This window comes from Giraffa tippelskirchi, chromosome 9, assembly GCF_054371585.1.
Source record: "Giraffa tippelskirchi isolate mGirTip1 chromosome 9, T2T-mGirTip1v1.2.pri, whole genome shotgun sequence".
Classification (NCBI taxonomy): Eukaryota; Metazoa; Chordata; class Mammalia; order Artiodactyla; family Giraffidae; genus Giraffa; species Giraffa tippelskirchi.
In genome coordinates this window covers 129,013,090-129,037,551 of record NC_137283.1, presented here as the reverse complement: position 1 = coordinate 129,037,551, position 24,462 = coordinate 129,013,090, and the positions used below count along the sequence as shown (strand labels likewise).

Sequence of the window (24,462 nt, the reverse complement as noted above, 5' to 3'; positions counted from 1 at the left end):
GAAGTATTGTCAATAGGTAATAAATCTTCTGAGGTTATGTTGTTGTTCAGTCGCCCAGTTGTGTCTGACTCTTTGCGACCCCATGGACTGCAGCACGCCAGGCCTCTCTGTCCCGCATCATCTCCCAAAGTTTGCCCACATTCATGTTCATTGTATCAGTGATGCCATCCACCCATCTCATCCTCTGACACCCTCTTCTCCATCTGCCCTCAATCTTTCCCAGCATCAGGGACTTTTCCAATGAGTCAGCTGTTCCCATCAGATGACCAAAATACTGGAGTTTCAACTTCAGCATCAATCCTTCCAACTAGTATTCAGGGTTGAATTCCCTTAAGATTGACTGGTTTGATCTCCTTGCTGACCAAGGGACTGTCAGGAGTCATCTCCAGCACCACAGTTCACAGGCATCAATTCTTCAGCACTCTGCCTTCTTTAAGGTCCAGCTCTCACAACTGTATGTGACCACTTAGGTTATATTGTACAGTAAATATTACTAATATAGATATCCTAGAAATTATATGGAGTTTCTAAAATTCTGAAATGGAGTAAAATGTTATCAGTCATAATTCTAGTTATTGTCTACAAGTGTTATATGTCACAGCAGTGATCAAGTTACTTTGTCAATTGAATTGTCATTAGATTTTAAACATGTCTTCTTAGGTCTTTTGTCATTGTGGTTTCACTGATGCCTTTGCAAAAGTGCTTCCTTTTTAAGATTAACAGAAAGAACCTTCTGAAGTTTCTAACCTTCAGGACCAGAATGCTGAACTGAGTAAGAAATGAAAGAATCCTAATGGGAAAAAACCTGATGGCTTGATAAAGCTATTAACAAAAAGAGTTAGTTACAGAAGACAGTGAACAGATGAACATCATTACAATTTTTATGGTTTCCATCTGAAAAATTGTTGGGTTGAATCTGTGTTTTCCAGGTATAAGGAAAACCTTCTCCTCCAACTACTCCTGGCTTACAATAATTTGGTAAATTATATATTTGTAAGCAGAATTGAAACATTTATCCTTTTTCTCTATGTGCTCCTCAGAGATTAGAAACCCTTAGGTTCCCAGCAGCTTTATCACTTAAATTAGGAGGGCTACCTCACTAACAGGTCAGAAATTTCAAGGTATATTGAGTACCTTGTAAAGGTAGGAATTCACCTAGATCTCTTAAGTCCTTGGCATAACTCTCTCAGCCCTGAAAGGTGTTTTTTTTAAGTTCAGTCTGCGACTCCTTCCAAAAGTTTCAGCAAAGCAAAAAGCCTATATGATAAATTATAGTTATATCAATTATCAGGCCATAATTTTTTGAGACTAGACTTATTTTGCAACAATTTATGTCATCCCCAATCGCTCATCAGATAAAGAATGCACCTGCAATGCAGGAGACACCAGAGATGCAGGTTCAATACTGGGTTGGAAAGATCCCCTGGAGGAGGGAGGAAATGGCAACCCATTCCGGTATTCTTGCCGGAAAACTCCCATGGACAGAGAAGCCTGGCAGGCTACAGTCCATGGGGATGCAAGAGAGTCAGATACAACTGAGTGACTAAGCACACATAGGTGACAACTGGCTTCCCAGTTGGCTCAGTGGTAAAGAATCCACCTGCCCATGCAGGAGACATGGGTTCTATCTATGGGTTAGGAAGACTCCCTAGAGAAGGAAATGGCAACACACTCCAGTTTTGTTTTGTTTTTAATGTTTTAGTTATGGGTATCTTAAAAACTTAAGTACAGAAGGTTTACTTTGTGAGTCAAGTATTTTTTCCTTATTTGGATCTGGGCTGTAAGTCATCTTCTTATAGGAGTTCACTGGACCACAGCTGTATATGTAGATATACATATCCAATGTGATTTCCTCAAAGAAGGCAGCCAGCCAGCCTCATTGTGGATCTTTCCATCATCAAAGAGTACGTCTCTTGCTCAATGGTGTGCAGCTAAAGAGATTGTTTGGGAGAAATGAGACCTTGCTGGTGTTGGAGGATCTCCTGTGGAGGCGTGGGTCAGTAGTGGCTCACCATGGGAATGGGGGCACTGGCAGCAACAATCCTGGAAGATGTCCCTTCGCCACTCCATATTCTTGCCTGGGAAATCCTCTGGACAGAGGATCCTGGCGGGCTATAGTCCATAGGGTCGCAAAAGAGTCGGACATGACTTAGCGACTAAACAGCAACAATGTGGATATATTTGGTAGAAATTAGGGTAATTTTAGAGAGAAAGAGATTATGTTTCAAAAAATGTTAAATTCCAGTTTTGTTAATGGAGGTCTGCACTTACTGATTCATTTCCCAGAGAGTTCCTTGTTGTTACACTATATTATGGTAAAGGTAATTGGATTACTAAAAGGACACTCTAAGTTTTGTTTCTGAAGCTTATCTCAGTAATCTTTGAATGAAAATCAGATGCCCCACAGGACCTGCAAACAGGGGATCATGTATATTGGAAAAGATACAATATAAAGGATTGTTTCCAAACTGGATGGAAGGACTTTTTATCAGATGCTCTTAACTAGCTCATGCACAGTGAATCCAAGGGAAATTGACTCTTGGATTAATTCCCACTTCTAAAGGCCCCTACATCATACTGGTCTATAGAGAAGAATGCTGACCTCAAACCCACCTTAAAACAAAGCTCAAACAGAGGAAACTACACCCACACCAAGAGAAGAAGAAGACATCAGAAGTGACAGCTTACCCAAGATGCTGGACCTGATCGTATGATTATTTATAACATTTTCTTGACTTCTTAGACCTCTGCCTATAAATCAAATGTTTTTCTACCATGGACACGATTCTATGCTAATTTTAAAAATCAATCCAATTGTTTGGGTTTGCAGCCAGTTATCTGTGTCTAATACTTCTAGACTACTTTGATGGATTTCTCCATTCTAAGGCTCTAATTGGCCCTAAGGAACTTTATTTTAGAAGAAAGGAAGTTCAGTCCTGTTCAGGCTACTCTTCATATGACTAGAATTCTCTCACCTGGCCAGTTAGTAATACCTGCTCTGATTCTGGCCATAAATATGAATTTTCCTCTAAAGTTAATCAAGCTCAGTCAGAGCAACAAGCAAAAATTCAGCCAAGGAATCAAGGAATAAAAGCTCCCACAATTATGGGATGGATTTATGTGATTAACACCAGGCTATCAGCATTTAAGTTTTAAGGCCTTCCTTTATCTTAAGAACAATTAAATTATACTATGGATAACCAGCCTAGTAACACTAGGAAATTGGGCTGGGAGCCTATGGACTATGCTGATATATAATTTCCCTGAAAAAATGAAGATTGGTGCAGAATAAACTAAGTTTAGTTTAAACTTAATGGAAGTTCTCAGCTTAATTCTTACTTATAACTTTAATAATACTGCTAGCTATGTTATTGTACTTTGCCTGTTTTACAAGATTGTTGTTTCTTGCATTACCAAATGTGTGACAGAAACTTCAATGAAAATAATGATGACTAGGCGATTTAAAGCAGTTGATCAAATCTATAGTTCTGTATGCAGTCAATTGGAGAAGGAAATGGCAACCCACTCCAGTATTCTTGCCTGGAGAATTCCACAGACAGAGGAGCCTGGCAGGCTACAGTCCATGGGGTCTCAAACAGCTGGACACAACTGACCAACTAACACTATGTGATCAATGATTGTAATAGTGTAACTCTAGATATGAGAAGATACGACAAGAGGGAATTTTTCCTGGACCATAACAGATTCAGAGAGGTAGGTGGTCCAGAGCCCTTTGGTTACTGTTGATAGACCTAGTCCAGTAACAGCACACTGAGTGGCCCATCAGCAAAATCTTTGCCAGATCTACGAATGAGCCTTCGGAGCACTGTGGGACCAAACGGTCAGGAAATGCCTTCCAAAGTACAGTCGGATTTATGATCATGAGAGGGCCCTGTCAACGACAAACTGGCACTTGCCGTCTACCTCTACAAGGATTAAATCATGTACTGCTGCAGCTGCTAACCTTCAACATCCCCTGAAAGGAGTTCAGGGTGGAGAGCAGAAATGTGACACTCCGTGCTGGTGGAGGGGGGGATGTTGGGGTTGGGGGGGATGGGGAGACGGGGACTGGAAGGACAGGTCTTCAGATAGATATTTTCAGGAGCTGATTTTATGAGCTCAATTCTTGCATTTCCTCACATCTAGAAAAGCACTGAAGTCCTTCATAGTGACGACTATTTCCTGTGACTAGTTAAAGCTTCCTGAGACTAGCAGAAATTTTCTGGAAAAAATAGGGACTTGATTGCATGTACTCTCCCTTCACCAAAATCACATATATATTCTCCTTCCTCCCTACCTCTTTGGAGCAGTTTCTCAGAGCTATTTGAGGTGCTATTTCCCAGGCTACAGTCCTTGTTTTGCCCCCAAATAAAACTTAACAGCCAGCTCTCAGGCTGTGCATTTTTTTTAAGTCGGCACTCCCACAGCCCCCAAAGCACAGCGCTGCCCTGGCTCCCTCCTCTCACCTCTTTTCCTTTCCACCTCCTCTCTCTTCCCTCTTTCCTTTCTTTCAAGTGAGAACTGGTAACCACAAACCCACAAAAACAACGCATCCTTCTTTAGAAAAAATTTAAAGAGGCGAGATCAGCGAAGACCTGGAAGCAGAGTGGACCCTCCAAATCCTCCCGCGCACCCCGCAAAGAGCAGCCCATCACCGACAGTGGGACCACCAGCGCCCAGGCTCCCTGATCGGGCCGGGACCGCGACCGGTGCTCTCTCCCCGCGGGGAACAACCTCCTCACTGTTCCCGCCCGGAGCTAGTGCCAGCCGCCAGCCGCGCCCGAGCCGCCCCGCTGGCCAGGGTCGGATGGGGTGACCGCGGGGGTGTGCGCCTGGCCGTGTGGGGCCGGCCTCGGGAGAGCCCGCCCCGGCCCCGCCCGCCCGCCCGCGCAAGCCTCCTTCGGCTCGCCGCCGCCCTCCTCCGACCGCCCGTCTGGCTCGCACTCACCGGCGCTCGCGCCCTCGCGTCCAGCCGCAGCCATGGATCCCCGAGCCGCACGCGCCCCGGCGCTGAGACTCCTCGCGCTGGGCGCGCTGCTGTGGCCCGCGGCGCGCGCCTGGGAGCTCACCATCCTGCACACCAACGACGTGCACAGCCGCCTGGAGCAGACGAGCGAGGACTCGAGCAAGTGTGTCAACGCCAGCCGCTGCGTGGGCGGCATGGCACGGCTCGCCACCAAGGTGAACCAGATCCGCCGCGCCGAGCCCCACGTGCTGCTGCTCGACGCCGGCGACCAGTACCAGGGCACCATCTGGTTCACCGTGTACAAGGGCACCGAGGTGGCGCACTTCATGAACGCCCTGAGCTATAATGCCATGGTAAGACCGCGAGCCCGGCAGGCTGGGGAGCCCTCGGGGTGGAGTGCCGGAGCGAGAGAGAAGCCCGGCTGAAGGAGCCGCCGATGGCGAGGCCGTGGGTGGCGAGCCTAGGACCCGGGCGCAGAGCGATGTGGAGAGAAAGCGAGACTCCCGTCAGTCTTCCAGGTGGATGCAGACATAGACGCCCCTTGGCTGATTCGTCTTAAATGGACTGATGTTGTACCTCCACCAAGAGATTGGGTATTTAGAGGAGAGGGACTCGGACTTGCCAATGAGGAGGTTCAGCTGGGATGTGTAGGACCCTAGTTACCCTGTGCCCCGCACCAAGGTAGACCCGTCACATCTCTCTCATTTACTGCTTGGTCTTTCAAAGAAATGCTTTATTTCCAGTTAATTGGAAGGGAAACAGACTCAGGGTCAAAGAGGCTAAGTGCATTATCCAGGTCACCTGCTCCAAAAGAGAGAGTGAGACAGGATAATAATAGATCCCAGATCCCTTTGACCCCAGAGCTTAAGCATAATTAAGCTCACAGCCTTGGGAAGAATCCCAGCTGGACACCTTCTGTGTGCAGCTGACTTTCTCTGTGCCTTAGTTCCTGCCTCTAGAGAACAGGATAATAATCCTGTCTGCTTTCAGAGGGTTGTCGCACACATAGTTGTGTTTAGTTGCTAAGCTGTGTCCAACTCTTTTGCGGCCCCATGGATTGTCGTCTGCCAAGCTCCTCTGTCCATGGGATTTCCCAGGCAAGAATGCTGGAGTGGGTTGCCATTTCCTTCTCTGGGGCATCTTGCCCACCCAGGGATCAAACTCGCATCTCCTACATTGGCAGGTGGATTCTTTACCACTGAGCCACTAGGGAAGCCCACTTCAGAGGGTTGGCTGGCACATGGTATGGCCTCTTTAAATGTTAGTTTTTATTATTACCAGACACTGTTGTAGAGGTTTAAAAACAGAAATAAAGAAACTTCCCTAGGGAAGCCAAATTGCTGAAAGCACTGTGTTTCAAAGAATTTCAGTAAAACCAGTTTGGCAGCAGAGATATAGGAAGAGAGTCCCACTTAAGAGATGCTACTGCTAAGTCACCTCAGTCGTGTCCGACTCTGTGCGACCCCATAGGTGGCAGCCCAGCAGGCTCCACTGTCCCTGGGATTCTCCAGGCAAGAACACTGGAGTGGGTTGCCATGTCCTTCTGCTATGAAAGTGAAAAGTGAAAGTGAAGTCGCTCAGTCGTGTCCAACTCTTAGCGACCCCATGGACTGCAGCCTACTAGGCTCCTCCATCCATGGGATTTTCCAGGCAAGAGTACTGGAGTGGGAGAGGCTGTTAAAACATATGTGAGAGTTGAAGTGCCAGTTCCCCGGTGCTCTGTTAAAGGTGATGCCTTATTTTGTTGGACTGAATTCTAGAAAAGGAGCAGAGAGGAGTGGCACAGTAATAAATAGTTATGACTTTTCTAAGTCAGACCAACGTCCGAGTTTAGCCCTGTGTAAAATCCTGGAGTGAAGGGATTCTGTGTGGAGAAACTGGGGGAAGAAATCCTAGGAGTTTTACAAGAGGAACAGAGCAAGGGGTCCAGGGAGATGTGGTGTGTGGATATGGGAGGCGGGGAGAGGTGTGGTCCTGCCTGGGATACAGCGGGCTAACGGTACACTTTGTATCAGAGGAATACAGAGGTGGGCAAAGCACAATGCTGTATTTTCCCCCTGGAAACTTGGAGAGAGGAGGACAGGAAAGATATAGGGGGGTAGACTATTTTGGTTTTCCAGGAAAGCTCATTGTAGAGAGATGAAAGAAGGACAGAGAGGTCCTCTCTATCTGATCGTTGGTTTTAAGGTTATCAGGAACACTCAGATCTGCGGCAATTCAAAGGCTATGAGCCCAATAGGCTTTGTGTTTATCTGAGCCCCAGCGTTTATCTGGGGGACTCGCCAGCATCTGGACTGTGCCAAAGATTCGAGGGTCTCAAGAATTCTGTGTGTGGCCTCTTAGTGTTCTTATCTCAGCAGCTAGACCTGCCTGATGCTTTGTCCTAGGTAATGACAGAATAAATATTTATAAAATTGAATTGTTACTAGCCCACAATTGCCATTTCCTCTCAGAAAAAAATAAACCTTACGTGAGTTTGTTTTGATTTCATCTACAAACCACAACTTTCTAAACTTTTCTTTACGTGACGCTCTTTTTTCCACAGTTGTGTAGACTCCTTTTGGTGGAAAAAAAAGTGGATAATTCCCAGTTTTCCCAAGTGATACTGTTTTCCTCTTTCAGATGAATTAAGCTCACAATGTTAATCAAGTGTTTATAATAAGATGCTGGGTGAAGCTGAAGCAATCTGCTACAAGTTACAGCCCATCACCACCAGGAATGTTTAGAATACTTATTGTTGGATGGATTTACTTTCTTTTAAATTTCACTCAAAACAGTTGGACCTGGGCCTGGGGAAAACTAGGCAACTTATGTAATGTTGGCAGGTGGTGAAAGGGGAGGAAAGCCAAAGGTAAGGCTGGTGGCCAGGTTCTTGATAGCATCTCATCAGATTCACTCCATGCGGGTTTGACAAACATGATTTGACCTGCATAAAATCTTAGTTCTTGTGATGCTTTAGTAGGGGATAAAGCTCTGCCACATTCACTGTGTTTTGGTTTTCCAGTGGCTTTTCACTGTCATTTTGCTTACACACCTTTCAGGGAGTTTATTGCTGTTCTGCTGTTAAAATCCACCCCCAGCCCACTGACCTGCTGCCACCTCTTGACTCTCATGAAGCTGGAGATGTAGATCAGGGTGGAAAACAGTTGTGAAAGGATATCCCCAGTTCTCTAGAAACTGGACCTGGTTAGAGGAGCCACATCTAAGGATGCATGGGTTTGGAGGGCAAAGAGGAAGTGACTAGAATTTAACTTAACCCCAGGAGTTCCCTCAACCTCTGGACCTGCGAGCCCCAGTGAGAACAGCTGGAGGGGTTCTTTTTTTTCTTATTGGTAGCTAGTTGCTTTACAGTGTTATAGTGGTCTCTGCCATATATCAACCTGAATTAGTCATAACTGTGTGTGTGTGTATAAATAAATAAATAAATATATATATATATATATATATATATATATATATATATATCCCCTCCCTCTTGAGCCTCCCTCCCCTGACCCATTCCACCCCCCAGGTCGTCACAGAACACCAGGCTGGTCTCCCTATGTTACATAGCAGTTTCCACTAGTTATCCATTTTACACATGGTAGTGTATATATGTCAATGCTACTACTCAATTTGTCCTACTCTCTCCTTCCTCCGCTGTGTTCACCAGACCATTCTCTATGCCTGTGTCTCTAGTCTTCTCTGTAAATAAGTTCATCAGTACTGTTTTTGTAGATTCCATATATCTGCATTAGTGTACAATGTTTGCTTTTTTCTTTCTGACTGACTGCACTCTGTATAACAGGTTCTAGGTTCATCCACCTCACTATAACTGACTCAATTTCATTCTTTTTTATGGCTGAGTAATATTCCATTGTGTATATGTACCACAACTTCTTCAGCCATTCATCTGTTGATGAATATCTAGATTGCTTCCATGTCCTGATTATTGTAAACAGTGCTGCAGTGAACATTGGGGTACCTGTATCTTTCAGAATTGTGGTTTTCTCAGGGCATGTGACCAGCAGTGGGATTGCTGGATCATATGGTAGTTTTATTCTTAATTTGTTAAGGAATCTCCATACTGTTTTCCACAGTGGCTGTACCAACTTACATTCCACCAGCCGTGCTGGGGGGTTCTGATAGTGCTGGAGCCAAAGACAAGCTTAGAGACCTCTGGACCCAGCTGCCAAGCAGAAAACTCTAGAGGGAGGACGTCAAAAGCTGCTAGTTAGTGTCGCTGTGCTGGTGGAGGCACAGGAAGACAGCTCTGATGTACTCACCATGTGAGTTGGGCGGGTTGCTTTCTCTGAGCTTCCTGTTCCCAACTGCAAGACTGGCGAGATCAACAACCACCCCGCCTCTCTGTGTAAGACTTTTGCAAGTGATCCATGAGATGGCAAATGTAAAACTCCCTAGCTCCCTGCTGGCTCTGAGTAAATACTCAGTAAAGGTTAGTTCCATGTGTCCTGCCAAAAAAAAGAGAAAGGTGTGAGTAAGGGAGGTTGGGGTTTTAAGCTCTCAGTTTATCTGATTCTGACTGCCTGGCACAGCCTACCACCCTCCTCTGCCCGCTCCACCAACTTTTCTACGTCCCATTTCTGAACTATTCTTTTTTTTTTTGCATTTTTTTGTTTTTATAGAAAAAAATATTTTTAAATGCCAATCATGTAACATTTTCCATCACGGAAGTGGTTTATATTTGCAAGACCCACTAGAGGTTGGATTATTTTTTGAGGGGGTTGAGCTATTCTTCATGTTTACTCATTGAGCAGACTTATGTGAACCCCCAAAAGCACAGAAGCAAAGGGATTCATCTCCAGGGATGGGATTCTCACCACCAAGGTGGGCTGTGGGAAAGGGCAGCCTCCTTTGGGCCCTGTTGTAAGGCCCTGGCCGCTGAGCCCACTTTCTGTCTGACAGCCAGCAGCCTCAACCTGAGCAAATCACTTCCTGATGCCAGAGCCAGCAGCCTGAGTGGGGACCATGGCCCCTGACTTTACCTCACCCAAGCCCAGTAGATCCCCTTTTGTCCACATGCCCCACCTTCCATTTCCCACGTAGGCAGCCTTCCTCACATGTTGATGTTTGCGTTTGATTTCTATGTGCACTTGTAGAACCTTTGTTATTGTTTTAGTTGTGTATACTTTTCAGTTATGCAACTCATTCTGTTACTCAGCTCATTGTTTCTTTTGTCCTGAACTGGTCCTGCTTAGGGTTTGTCGGTGTCACTCCGTGTCTACCGTGTACACGCACTGTGCCTCGTGCTCCATGAAGACCTCCCCACATTTCAGCTTTTGCTCCCCTTTGATGGGTTTGGACATGGTACACATCATGCTGCAGTTCCACAAATGTGCTGCCCCAAATAGCCTCCTGCAGGTCCCACCTGTGAGACTTCCTTTAGGATCCATACCCATGGGCAGAATTGCTGGGCAAAAGGATGTGTACACTTACTCAAGAACTGACCACTAGATGGTTTTCCTGGGTCCTTCTATTCACCCCACCCGCTCCCAGGCAGATATGACCCCCCCCCCCGCCACATCCTTACCCCTACTTTGCATCATTCTCCCGCTTTCCAAGAGGTGTAAAATGACATCTCACTATCTGAGCTTGTGTTTTTCTAATAATTAGTAAAATTAATATGTTTGTTAACTTTATGGGTTTCCTCTGCCCTAACTGCATGTTCACATGCTTTGCTCTTTCTTTATAAATTAGGTTTGCTCTAGTTTTCTTACTTTTCAAGAGTTCTAAGTATTGATCCATAATCAATTTTATTTTTTCTAATTTTTTTTTGGCCTTGCCATGCAGCATGTGGGATCTTAGTTCCCTGACCAGGGACTGAACCTGTGCCCTGTGCGATGGAAGCACACTGGACCACAAAGGAAGTCCCTGCAGTCAGTTTTAGACATTGTTGTTTCCTCCTCCAGGGGATCTTCCCAACCCAGGGACTGAACCTAGGTCTCCTGCATTGCAGGTGGCTTCTTTGCTGTTTTTAGATCTATTAATTTTGTCCATAGCATTGTCAACTTGTTTTATTAGGTGGGAATTTTTAGGACATCAGACCCAGGCCTGGGAGATAGCATCTCAAGTGACCCTGAGAGAACTGCCTCAAGGAGGTGAGGGGAGGAGCCTGGTTATACAGTTTTGCAACAGATGGTAGATAATCTGAACATCAAAAGAGTTATGTCAGTTAAAGAAAACTAGATATCCCAAGTTAAGGATTGTAGTGCTTTTCTATGTATGGAAAGTTGCAAGAGTCTGGCTCACTGAAATCATTCCTTTGATGTGTAACTCTGATATCAGGAGCCAGTATCCTATGTTTTCATATCCTGATCTTCCTCAGGGCTCACCCTAGGGAGTGGCTGCAGTCTAGTGGCTGCTAGATAGCAGGTATTCATCTCCTTCTCGAATTCCCTCAGGGCCCACATTGAGGGCTGCCATCTATGATGACTGTGACATCCTCGTTTACTGATATAGCAGAAAATACTCCATTTTTTAGTGTCTTTTCATTGAACAGAAATCCTCCACTTGGTATAATCAAATTAATTTTTGTTTTTTTGTCTTATGGTTTGTGCTCTTGAAATTTTACATAAGATTTTGGTAATTTGAAGCTTGTCACCCCCAGCACTCATCACTGGAATTCAGACATGAGTACTGTTCTCTCTGCCTTTGAGGGATGGTGAATCTATAACTGGGAGTATGCCATTCAGCTCTTTGAGCCATCAATTCCTCATCTGTAAAGTCTGAGGGTCCTCATAGCTCTAAACCAATGGCATCCTGAGAAATATTTTGATTCCATTTCAATTCAATGGAGGGACAGGAAGATGAGGCAAAGGTGCAGAGGCAGGAATCTGTAAGATGGACCAGCCTGGACCAGAGGGAGGTGGCTGGTATCGGGAGAGATGAGATCGCATGCAACTTACAGGCCACCCTGAAAAGTGTGGGCTCTGCTCTATTGTCATGGGAAGCCACTGGAGGTGTCTGAGTGGAGGAATTGTGGTTAATAGAAAATAAATATTTTGGCTTTGTCTGCAATTCCTGGCATATAGCTCCCCAAACTCTTGGGGATACGTGATCAGTGTCTTCCATATGTCAATGAGATGACTGAAGGCTGGAGACTCCTAGGCAGCTTCAGAATGAGAGATGGTGGCCAGAAAGACCCCAGGATTAGAGAGTAGAAACTATTAGCCTCTGGGGACAGGCAGGGACCCAGAGACTGAGCTAATCACCAGCAGTCAGGGATTTGATCAACTATGTCAATGTGATGAAACCATCATAAAAAGTCCTAAATGACGAACACACTGAAGTGTTGGCAAGGTGGTGTGCCCAGAGAGAGCAGGGAAGCCCTGTGCACCCTTCTGCTTGCACACCTTGCCCCATGCATGTCTTCCACTTGGCTGTTCCTGAGTTGCAGCCTTTATAGTACACCAGTAACCATAAAAGCAAAGTACTTTCCTGAGTTCTGTGAGTTTTTCTAGCAAATTATCAAAACTGTGGAGGGTCTTGTGAGAATCCCTGATTTACAGCTGATGTGTTACAAGTACAAGTGACCCAAGACTTGCAGCTGGCATCTGAAGTGGGGGCAGGCTTGTGGCTCTGAGCCCAGGATCTGTGATCTGATATTCACTCCTGGTAGACAGTGTGTGCGTGCTAAGTCGCTTCAGTTGTGTCCTACTCTTTGCAACCCCATGACTGTAGCCCTCGGGCCTCCTCTGTCCATGGGATTCTCCAGACAAGAATACTGGGAGTGGGTTTTACTGGAGGGGATCTTCCCAACCCAGGGATCGAACCCATGTCTCTTGAGTCTCCTGCATTGGCAAGCGGTTTCTTTACCACTAACACCACCTAGGAAGCCCCAGGTAGATAGTGTCAGCAGGGAATTGAATTGTTGGACACCCAGTTGGTAACCTCAGAGACCTGGACAAAAAGCTGATATGAGAAAACACTTCTCAGCCACAGAGGGAAATCACAGTTTTGGAAGAATGAATAGAAACGGATGGGAGGGCAAAGATACCAGAGAAGAGGAAGGGAGAAGGGGCTGGACAGTATAGTCTAGTCAAGAGATGATGAGCACAGACTGTAACTGGGTAAAGGGCTTGTATGCCTGCAGTGCAGAAAGCTGAAGTCTTAACAGCAGACATTTGCAGCAAAGTAAGTGTTTATTGCAGGGCACCGAGCAAGGGAGTAAGAGAGAGCCTCAGATCCACTCCCACTTGGTCTTTGAGTTGAGGGTGTTTTTAAAGTCAAAGAACAAAGAAACTGGGATTAATCATCATTTTGTGACGTTTCTTAGTCACAGTTTCAGAAGTCAGTAAGTCTCTGGTTTAGGATTCTCAGGCCAGGTGGTCCGCAACTTGGGGGCCTATTAGAAGAACAACCTGAAATTATATGTTAATGATGAAATCTACAACAGCAGTTCCTCCAACTCTGGTTGATTACTGTTCTGTTAGCCCATGGTTGAGGTCAGAGGGGACAAGAAGGGAATAAAGTTTTGAATAGAGAGATTAATCATTAACTTGGAAGGGAACTCGTTTTTAGGGGCACTCCAGGTCAGAACTATGGTGATGGGGAAAGAAAGGCTAAATCCACCGGGGCCATTTTCAGTAGGCAGGCAGCATGGCACAGGGCTAGGAGGGTGAATTTGGGGTAACTATCTGGGATCCGGTCCCCTCCCTGCCACTTAAAATCTGTGGAGTGTGAGCAGGTTCTTGAATCTCCCGGAGGTTTTCTTTCCACAGGTGTAAGGTAGGTGTGATCATGGTCTTCTCCCCATAGGTTGTTGTAGGGTTTAAAGGAGATGACAGGGACTTCCCTGGTGGTGCAGTGGCTAAAACTCCACTTTCCCAATGTAGGAGACCCGGGTTTGATCCTTGGTCAGGGAACTAGATCCCATATGCCACAACTAAAGATCCTGCATGCTTCAACAAAGACTCAGCACAGCCAAATAAATAAATAAATATTTTTTAAAAGAATTTTAAAGGAGATGATAATGTGTGTAAAGTTCTTTGCACAGTGCCAGCTACCATCAGGGGTCAGTAAGTGCTGGCTGTGCTCACCTTCTGTTGGCAGAGGTGGCTCAGAAGAGCTTATAATCAAAAGATGACTAAGAGGATTCAAGCCCGGGACACAGGGCGAGTCAGTGGTGTTTGACACTGCATCTCAAGAGTGCAGAGGTGTAGTAAGATTACCCCCTGACAGCTGAAGCCTCCTATTTCCAGGCTTTTCCTGACTTAGTGGACATGCTTGTGCCCATGGGGTTGTGGCAGACAGAAGCAGTCAAAAGAGATCTGGACAGGACCTCAGGACACCCAGGTTTTACTTCTTGACTTTTCCAGCTCCTAGCTATGTGAGTTTGGGCAATGGATTCCTCATCTATAAAACAAGGGATTTGGAGGGGGTGGTCTGCCCATGTCGTTTCTCAGTGCCTCAGGCCCTGCCCAGCTGTATGTCTTGCTTCTAATCTGCCAACACAGCTCTTGGTCCCAGGACTTAATAGTATGCATGGGTCTAAGTTGGCCTGACAACTCTTTATTTCTCCTCCACAGTTCCTTTCATAGAAGCTATTTCCTTGTGGAGGGATGGCTTAGGTCTTCCCCCAGGTACTTTCAGGTGGCTACTGCTTTCAGACAAAGAGGTTCCCAGGATTTTAGATGGAGGGTTATCTGTTTTGTAATAGAAAATGATGGCCAAAATGGGAGGGTGATGAGTCCAGTTTCAAGCCTGTTTTCTGTGAGCTTTACTTACTCTTTCAGTCCACAGATATTCACTAGGGGCTTCCCTGGTGGCTCAGATGGTAAAGAATCCACCTGCAATGCAGGAGACCTGGGTTCAATCCCTGGGTTGGGAAGATCCCCTGGGGAAGGGAACGGTACCCACTCCAGTATTCTGGCCTGGAGAATTCCATGGACAGAGGAGCCTGGCAGGGCCTACAGCCTATAGGGTCACAAGGAGTAGGACACAACTGACTAACTTTCCCTTAATGGGCTTCCTTTGCAGCTCAGTTGGTAAAGAATCTGCCTGCAATGCAGGGGACCTGGGTTCGATTCCTGGGTTGAGAAGATCCCCTGGAGAAGGAAATGGCAACCCTCTCCAGTATTCTTGCCTGGAGAATCCCATGGACAGAGGAGCCTGGCAGGCTACAGTCCATGGGATCACAAGAGTCAGACATAACTTGGCAACTAAACAGCAAAGCCTGTGCCAGACTCTGTGCTGAGTACTTTGGACAGTAAACAAGACCTGCCAGAGTGAAACTTACCATTCAGTGAAGGGATCGTGCCCATCTGAGCCCTTCTTAACCACACAGAGAGGCTGGCTATGCAGGGAGGTGAGCAGGGAGAAGCAAAGCAAAGCAAAAATGACTGAAATTCTAACACCTGTGCACAAGGATTCTCCAACTACAGATCCCATCTACAGAAGACAATGCTCAGGTATCACATATGTCCAAATTGACAGTGGGTGTGTTTCCCCTCCTCCCAGAAAAGCAATCCCTAAGCAAAGAGAAGTCACCTTATATTCAACTGCTTAAAGAGTCTCTCATATCAAGGAAACTGAATTACTTTATCATTAATAACAAAGTCACCTGGTATTCAAGTGCTTAAAAGTCTCTCATATCAAGGAAACAGAGTTACTTTATCTTCAATAACAAAGCAGCGTGTTCTGGGAAGACAGACTAGTAGTGCTGGTTTGGAAAGCTTGAAAGAGATACCTGATGGCAGTGTTTTGTTGTTTTGTTATGTTTAAGCATATAAAGTTGGTGGTTATTCCTAGAGCTCAGACCTTGAAAGTTGTGCATGTCTGTGGATTGTGGATCCTCAGGTCTCAGTGATATGTGTGAACAGCCCCAACCCCCTCCTGTGGCTGTAGTCCCCAACCTCTGCTTCCTCTGTTCCAGTCTGAATTCCACATCAGTGCTGGTCTGGGTGAGACCAGCCTCAGGCACATAGGAGAGGAAGCAGCAGCAGCTTCTGAGCTCATCTTGTCCTAGCATCTGTGTTTTCTTAACGGAAGATGGGGGAAGAGCCCGACAAGTTACACAACAGGTTGGCAGCTTTCCCTGCTTCACTCACAAAAACCTCTGGGTGCTGTGTAAACTCCCTGCCTGTCTGTTCTTCAACTATATAACCAGAACTTGCAAATCCTCTTGAAACTTCTTTTCCTTCACCTAAACAGTTGGCTTTATGGTTTAGTCACTAAGTCGTGTCCGACTCTTGCGACCCCGTGGGCTGTAGTCTGCCAGGCTCCTCTGTCCACTGAGGTTCTCCAGGCAAGAATACTGGAGTGGGTCACCATTCCTTTCTCAAGTTGGCTCTATATAGAATCCAAAATTTAGCTGGAGCCTCCAAGCTCCTCAGAGATGTACTGGGTTAGCCGAAGAGTTTGTTTGGTTTTTAAATAAAAATAAAAGACACTTTTCATTTTCACAAAGAACTTTATTGAACAGTGTAGTCATCGTTTTCTTCTACTACCTTCTGCCATTTTTCAGGCAACTTCATAATTCCGTCTTCCCAAAACGTCTTATAGCTCAACGTTCAGAAAACGAAGATCATGGCATCTGGTCCCATCACTTCATGGGAAATAGATGGGGAAACAGTGCAAACAGTGTCAGACTTTATTTTTTTGGGCTCCAGAATCACTGCTGATGGTGACTGCAGCCATGAAATTAAAAGACGCTTACTCCTTGGAAGGAAGGTTATGGCCAACCTAGATAGCATATTTAAAAGCAGAGACATTACTTTGCCAACAAAAGTCCGTCTAGTCAAAGCTATGGTTTTTCCAGTGGTCATGTACGGATGTGAGAGTTGGACGGTGAAGAAAGCTGAGCGCTGAAGAATTGATGCTCTTGAACTGTGGTGTTGGAGAAGACTCTTGAGAGTCCCTTGGACTGCAAGGAGATCCAATCAATCCATCCTAAAAGAGATCAATCCTGAGTGTTCATTGGAAGGTCTGATGTTGAAGCTGAAACTCCAATACTTTGGCCACCTCATGCGAAGGATTGATTCATTGGAAAAGACCCTAATGCTGGGTAGGATTGGCGGGAGGAGAAGGGGACGACAGAGGATGAGATGGTTGGATGGCATCACCGACTCGATGGACGTGGGTTTGGGTAGACTCCGGGAGTTGGTGATGGACAGAGAGGCCTGGCATGCTGCAATTCATGGGGTCGCAAAGAGTTGGACACGACTGAGCGACTGAACTGAACTGAAAACGTTTTATCTTTTTGAGTGAAGAACTGTTCTAGCTACCATTTACAGTCTTCCAGAAAATTGAAATTTTTCCACTAAGAGAATTTTGTAAAGACCAGAATAAATGGAAATCTGTAAATGTAATGTCTGGTGGATACCGTGGAGGAATCAGAACTTTGCAGCCAAGCTGTAACAGTTTTCGCCTGGTCATCAGAGAAACATGTGGTCTTGCATTATCCTGATGGAAGATTATGCATTTTCTGTTGACTAATTCTGGATGCTTTTCCTCGAGTGCTACCTTCAGTTGGTCTAATTGGGAGCAGTACTAGTTGGAATTAATCATTTGGTTTTCTGAAAGGTTTTCTCCTAATAGAAGACTCTCTTCCAATCCCGCCATATACACAATATCACCTTCTTTAAAAGAAGACTGATTGACCTTTGATGTGGTTGGTGGCGGTTCATTTCAATTGCCCCACAATCTCTTCCATTCCACGTTATTGTGCAGTAACCACTTTTCATTGCACATCACAATTTGTTTTTAAAATGGACCATCTTACATTTCAGTAGAGAATGGCATGAGGAAATATGATCAAGGAAATTTTTTCACTTATGTGGAACGTGAACATCAAAGCAATTAACATAAGCAAGCTGGTACAAATGATTTTCAATGATTGATTTGGATATTTGAATATGTCGGGTATCTCCTGCGTGGTATAATGGTGACTGTTCTCAATGTCTCAATTTACTTGCTATCAACTTCAACTGGTCTACCTGACCATGGAACATCGTCCAGTGAGAAATCTCCAGATCAGAACTTCACAAACCACTTTTGACACATTCAATCAGTCACAGTATCTTCTCCATACACTGAATAAGTCTTTTTTTGCATTTCAATTCCACTTTCACCTTTTGTGAAATAACAAAGCATAATATGCCAAAGATGTTATCCTCGATATTAAAATGGCTACACAAAAATTCATTTAGATAAGTTCTTTAAAAATGCACACTGATATGACAGCTGTCACAATACAAACAAAATTGTTTTGAATGAAGTTAAAAACATCTAAGCACTGCTTGAGCCATCTTGCAGGGGAAACGAATAAGCCTTTTGACCAGCCCAGTAGTGAAACCTGCCTGGAACCCAGTTAGCTGAGCAGGTATTTCTAAAGGTAATGTTGATGTGGGTATTTTGCATGTACAGAGAATTTATATGGCAGATATAAAATGCTGTCTGTTCAGTACTCGTTTGTTCATTCATTCAGCAGACACTGAGTTGTGAGTGAACTGGGTTGAGCTCCGGAATCTTTTCTGCCATTCAGTCAGACGCCATATTCATCTGCCAGGGACTAAGACTGGGGATGTGAAGCACAACCCAACACCAGAAGCGGCCACGATGCCTACCTTGTAATCCTCCCTGCTTATGGTTGTTGCTGAGTCTCCCTGAGTGATTGGCAACAAAGCCCTGTTGAGTGACAGACCAGGGTTTCCCCTAATGCTTAAACTATAGGGTGTCCTGCAGCCTTCTTCATGGGATGAGCTGGAGCCTAAGTGACTAACTGAATTCACGTGTTGCAGATTTCTGACATATGGCTCTTTGATGTTGTTACAATCGATTTCTGCAGATTAAAACCGAAATTCTTTTCTTCTGCATCATGCATCCTGTGCTGCTCTTAATTCTTCTTTCCGTTGTTTTTCTTCTACTTGGATTTCAGCCTCTTTTCTTATTTGGAAATTTCTTATTTGGTATTTCTGACTGCCTCAGCTCTCATGTCTCCATCCCTACATTTGTTACTACAGCTGATGTCATTGGTCTGTGAGCTTTCCCTGACGAGTGCCTCGAAGGTGAAGCTCACACTTGGAGCCCCGTCCATCCTTAACTGTCAGGGCAAGCCTGCATCTCTGTCAGGCTCTCTCACACACATCTCCGCCTGTGGTTCTCACTTGCTTTATGAATGCATGGATGGATGTGTTTATTTCACGCTCTCTTCCTGTCTGCCCACCCCTTCCTGAGGACAAGGACCAGGGCTGTGTTACTCAGCACTGTGGAAACGTGGAAGAAACCAGTGGGTTGTTTAATGATACTCATCCCTTCCAGATGCTTGTTATTTTTTTTAACATACTCTTTTCCAGTGTGGTTTATCATAGGATCTTTTTTAAAAAACTGTTTGCAGAAGTCAGAGACCTTACTGTATTTTTTTTATGATTTTATTTATTTATTTTTGGCTATTCTGTGTCTTCGTTGGTGTTCAGACTTTTCTCTAGTTGCAGCAATTGGGGACAACTCTCTAGCTGTGGTGTGCAGCTTTCTCATTGTGGTGGCTTCTCTTGTTGCAGAGTATGGGCTTTAGGGTGCACGGATTTCAGTAGTTGTGGCTCCCTTGCTCTAGAACACAGGTTCAGTAGTTGTGGCCTACAGGCTTAGTCACTCCATGGCATGTGGGATCTTCACAGACCAGGGATGGAACCTGTGTCTCCTGCATTGGCAGGCAGATTCTTTACCACTGAGCCTCCAGGGAAGGCCCTGTCATAGGATCTTGAACATAGTTCTCTGTGCCATACAGGAGGACCTTGCTGTTTATCCATCCCATATACAATAACTTATTTTTTTATTAGTTTTATTGAAATATAGCTGATTTCGGGCATCCCTGGTGGCTCAGATGGTAAAAATCTGCCTACAATGCGGGAGACCTGTGTTCAATCCCTGGGTTGGGAAGATCCCCTGGAGGAGGGCATGGCAACCCACTCCAGTATTCTTGCCTGGAGAATCCCCATGGACAGAGGAGCCTGGTGGGCTATAGTCCATGGGGTCGCAAAGAGTCAGACACGACTGAGCAAATAAGCACACAGATGATTTACAATGTTTTTAATTACTGCTGTACAGCAAAATGATTCAGTTATACATAAATATACATTTGTGTATATACACATTCATTTTTTTTTTAATATCCTTTCCATTATGGTTTACAGGTGCTTGTATTAGCGGCAGTTTGGTAGAATAGTTAAGGTTCCAGATGCTAAAGCCTTGCTTTGTTCCAGTCTCAGCTATGCCTCTTGCTAGTTGTGGAAGCCCCATGCCTCAGGTTTCCCATCTCTGTAAAGGACAAGTAATTAGTACTTACCTCATAGCATTGTAGGAATTGAATAAGTTAATGTATGAACAGAGCTTAGCCATGTAGCATGAAAGTCTTAACTATTAGTATTTTGTCATGGTTTTTTTTCTCTCTTTCTTGAAATTCCTTTATGTCAAATTCACTGGTAATTTTCACAGTCCTTTGTGGACCAAGCTGGGGCTGTGAAATGCCCCCTTTGTAATTCAGATACCGTATAGGCGGTTGGTCTCCTTGGCAGATTCCCAATAGAAAGAGATTTCAAAAAATTCCTTTTTCTTGCTAACTGCCTTCATGAAATCTATATAATGTTCATATGTGCACACACAAGATACTGAACAGTTAAAACTTTAAAAAAAATCTATTCACAAGCAAATGTCAGTAAGATATTAATAGAAATATAAATGAAAACACAGGAAATGGAAAAGAGAGTCAAACCGGGCGGTGAGTTGTGATGCAGTCAGCTAAGCTTCCAAGCATATTGTCTGGTTCACCTTCTTCCAAGCAATTTGGTTTCTCTTGTTTTACAACTTCCCTGGTGGCTCACACGGTAAAGAATCTGCCTGCAATGCAGGAGACCCAGATTCAGTTCTTGGGTCGGGAAGATCCTCTGGAGAAGGGAATGGCAACCCACTCTAGTATTCTTGCCTGGAGAAGCCCATGGACAAAGGAGCCTGGTGGGTCACAAAGAGTCATCACTGAGAGACTAACACTACTGCTGCTGCTTAACTACTGTTTATCAAGTGTGTTTTTATGTCCTGTTCTTGAACAGCTTCAGTGGCTCACCTACCAAATCAGAGATGAAAATGGAACCTATTTGAAAGGAGCAGGTGGGGTGGGTGGTTTTATTATTCCTTCAGTAAACACCTGCTGAGCCACTGGTGCCAGGCACTCATCTGGCATCACCAAGAACCGTGGGAAAATTGACACCGCTCTTGCCTCCGGAAGAAAGAGGAGAAAGGCATGTGAACAGACAGCCACAGCGGGGCGTGATGGTTGTGACAGGAGGGCGGTCTGCGGTGGTGGCGCCACTGAAGGCTTCTCACACACACTTGAGCTGCGTCTGAGGTAGTTCTTACATGCAGATGGCTTTGTGTTCCTGGAACCGAAGGTGCCTGGTCAGGCAGGAAAAAAAAAATGAGGCAACTCAGGGAGATCAGAGAGGGGCTGGTTTAGCATCTCAGCAGGATGGATTTCAGTGGGAAGGGGGGAGTCTTGCAGAGACACCCAGCAGGGCTGGAAGCAATGGGGTGGGTGTTTGAGGACGTGCATTCTGATGCCCGCCCGGGCAGTGGGCGGGAGGTCTGAAGCCAGAGACTGGCTCAGAGGTTCTCAGAATGTCTAGGTAAGAAGCAATGAGACAGAGTGGGGCAGTGGAAGTGCCTGGAGGAGGGGACTCCTGGAGGGGATGGTGCAGCAGCAGAAACAAAGGGGTTTCCTGGCTGGGTCGCCGGGAGGAGGTCTGTCCTGGTGCTGCACTGGGGATTGCTGTTTCCTAGCACCTGGAACCACATGCAGCCTCACAAGTGTCTCCTTCATGGGTATTGAGGGCACGTGTTCTGCTGGCTGAATGGTGGGGAGTGCCTGGCCAGCAGACTGTGCAGAGCAGGGATCTGTGGGGAGAGTATGAGGGGGCAGTGAGCACCAGATCTCTCCCAGGCAATTCCACGCAACATCTCCTGCAACAGGAGCCCAGGTCTCTGCCCCACCGACGACCCAGTTTCAGTGTCTGTAACCCCCTCACCTGGGTTCAAGCTGGGCTGGCCTGAAATTGGAGTCGGTGATGTCATTTCAAACTTGGGGAAAAAATCGAAGTTTTCTGGTAACACTTGAAATAAAAATACTGCTGTGGGTTGACGCAAACCAACCAAGGATGTAGCATCAGACACTAGTTAGAGCTGGGGCACCGTGACTGCCGCCGCACAGCTTGCTTTATTCAGGGAGGCCTGGCATGTTCTTAGCCTGTGAGACTCTCTCTGGGTTTTGCTGCTCGCTTGCCTTTTGTGGCTCTGTGTTCTGCGAAAATTATCACTCTGTGGCTGCTGTGTCCACTCATCAGAGGCTTTCAGAACAGAACTCTTTATCAGTCTGGTGCCAGAGCCCAGAGGCACTGTGTCTGAACCTTTTTCCCACCGCAGCCCACACAGACAGGCCAACACCAGCACAGGTTACAGAGAAGCTGCTGGGAACACCACCCAGGGACTGAGGACCAGTAACCCCAGCCTTGGGCATTCAGTCTCAGTCTCTTTTTTCCCTCCTCCTCACCAATCATTTATTTAGTTGTTTATTCATCCAGTAGATATTTACCGAGCATTTCCCCCGTGGTAGCTACATTTATGTTTTATTTATTTATTTGGCTGTGCCAGGTCTATTTGGCAGATGGGATCAAGTTCCCTGACCAAGAGTCGAACCTGGGCCCTCTGCATTGGGAGCATGGAGTCTTAACCACTGGACTACTAGAGAAGTCCTTTTTAAATAGATTATGGGACTTGATTAATGCATATTATTTTTTTTAATTTACTTTATTTGAAGTATAGTTGATTTACAATGTTGAATTAATTTCTACTGTACAGCAAAGTGATTCATTCAAAGTGTACAGTCTTTTTCCTATTCTTTTCCATAATGGTTTACCACAGGATATGGAATATAGATCCCTGTGCTATACAGTAGGAACTTGTTGTTTATCCATTCTATATATAATAGTTTGCATCTGCTAACCCAAACTCCCAATCCATCCTTCCCCCACCCTCCTTTCACCTTGGCAAACACAACTCTCTTTGTCCATGAGTCTGTTTCATAGTTCATCCGTGTCATATTTTAGATTACACATATAAGTGATACAGTACAATATTTGCCTTTCTCTGTCTGACTTACTTCCCTTAGTATGATAATCCCTAGGTCCATCCACTTTGATGCAGATGCCATCATTTCATTCTCTTTATGTCTGAGTAATATTCCGTTGTATATATGTACCGCATCTTCTTTATCCACCAATTAATGCAGACTTCAATAACAGAGAAATGGCTCTGATCAATCCCTTGTAACTGAAGAATTCAGAAAATGGGAGATTTCTCCATAAAGACTAAATATTCTGGCATAATAAGCATTAGTCACTCAGTCGTGTCTGACTCTCTGTGACCCCATGGACTGCAGCCCACCAGGCTCCTCTGTCCATGGGATTCTCCAAGCAAGAATACTGGAGTGGGTTGCCATTTCCTTCTCCAATTCTGGCATAATGGGAGACCTTTATAGAAGGCCAGTGGATGGCCACTGACCTCTGTGTCCCCTCCTGAGGACCGTGAAGAAAGAGCAGGAAGGCTCGGGTTTGGGGCCTCTTCCCTGTGTCAGCCCCCAGTGCCAGCCACTCCAACGCCAAGGGCTTTGTTTCTCACCCTGAGGAGTGTTCTTATTTGTTCTTGTTCATTCATTTACTCAACACCACTGAGAGCATGTGTTTAGGCATGAAGGGAGTAAATGAAGAAATAGCCGCTTCTCTTACGAAAAGCTTTGAGAAAGAAAAACAACTGGATGTGGGCATGAGACCTCACAGGACAACGTGGTCAGGCACGCCTTGTCAGCTGACAGCTGGATTCAGTTGCAGGTTCCATCTGCACTCTTTGTGGAACAAACATGTAAATAGAGAGAAACGTCAGGAAGGATGTGAAATTATTTGCTCTAGCACACATTCCTCCCCGAAGTTTTATTTTACTGTTGTTGGAAGTCAATAGATTCCACGCTTGTCATTATTATCTTCGTGCAGGCATGGAGAACAATTTCATCTCAAGTGTCAATCCCTAGATAATTGACAGTAACTCCCTCCAGGGCCAGAAAAAGAAGAGTTTTGAGATTGAGTTCAAACTCAGTGGGGAAGACTGACTCCATCAGTTACTCAGCATCTGCCCCAGATAGAAGAAGGCATGGGGGACTGTGGCATTATGACCTCATGTATTTGTTTTCATTGGGTGGATACTAGGTATTTTCCATTGACTTCAGTATCTAAAAGATGATAATTGACTGTTTCTTGACTTCCTACTTTTGCATTCCAGTCCCCTAGAATGAAAAGGACATTTTTTTGGGTGTTAGTTCTAAAAGGCCTTCTAGGTCTTCATAGAACCATTCAACTTCAGCTTCCTCAGTGTTACTGGTTGGGGCATAGACTTGGATTACCGTGATATTGAATGGTTTGCCTTGGAAATGAACAGAGATCATTCTGTCGTTTTTGAGA

General features: G+C 45.2%; 1 protein-coding gene across 2 annotated transcripts in view; it reads left to right on the top strand.

Moving 5' to 3' along the window:
• Nucleotides 1-4,927: 4,927 nt before the first annotated feature.
• The window catches only part of NT5E (5'-nucleotidase ecto), a 59,991-nt gene continuing 40,456 nt past the window's right edge, over nt 4,928-24,462 (top strand). For both annotated transcript variants that reach the window (XM_081528701.1, XM_081528700.1), the window contains exon 1: nt 4,928-5,319. In XM_081528701.1, coding sequence (XP_081384827.1) covers nt 4,981-5,319 — 339 coding nt within the window. In that variant the 5' untranslated portion in view covers nt 4,928-4,980. The remainder of the gene's footprint in view (nt 5,320-24,462) is intronic.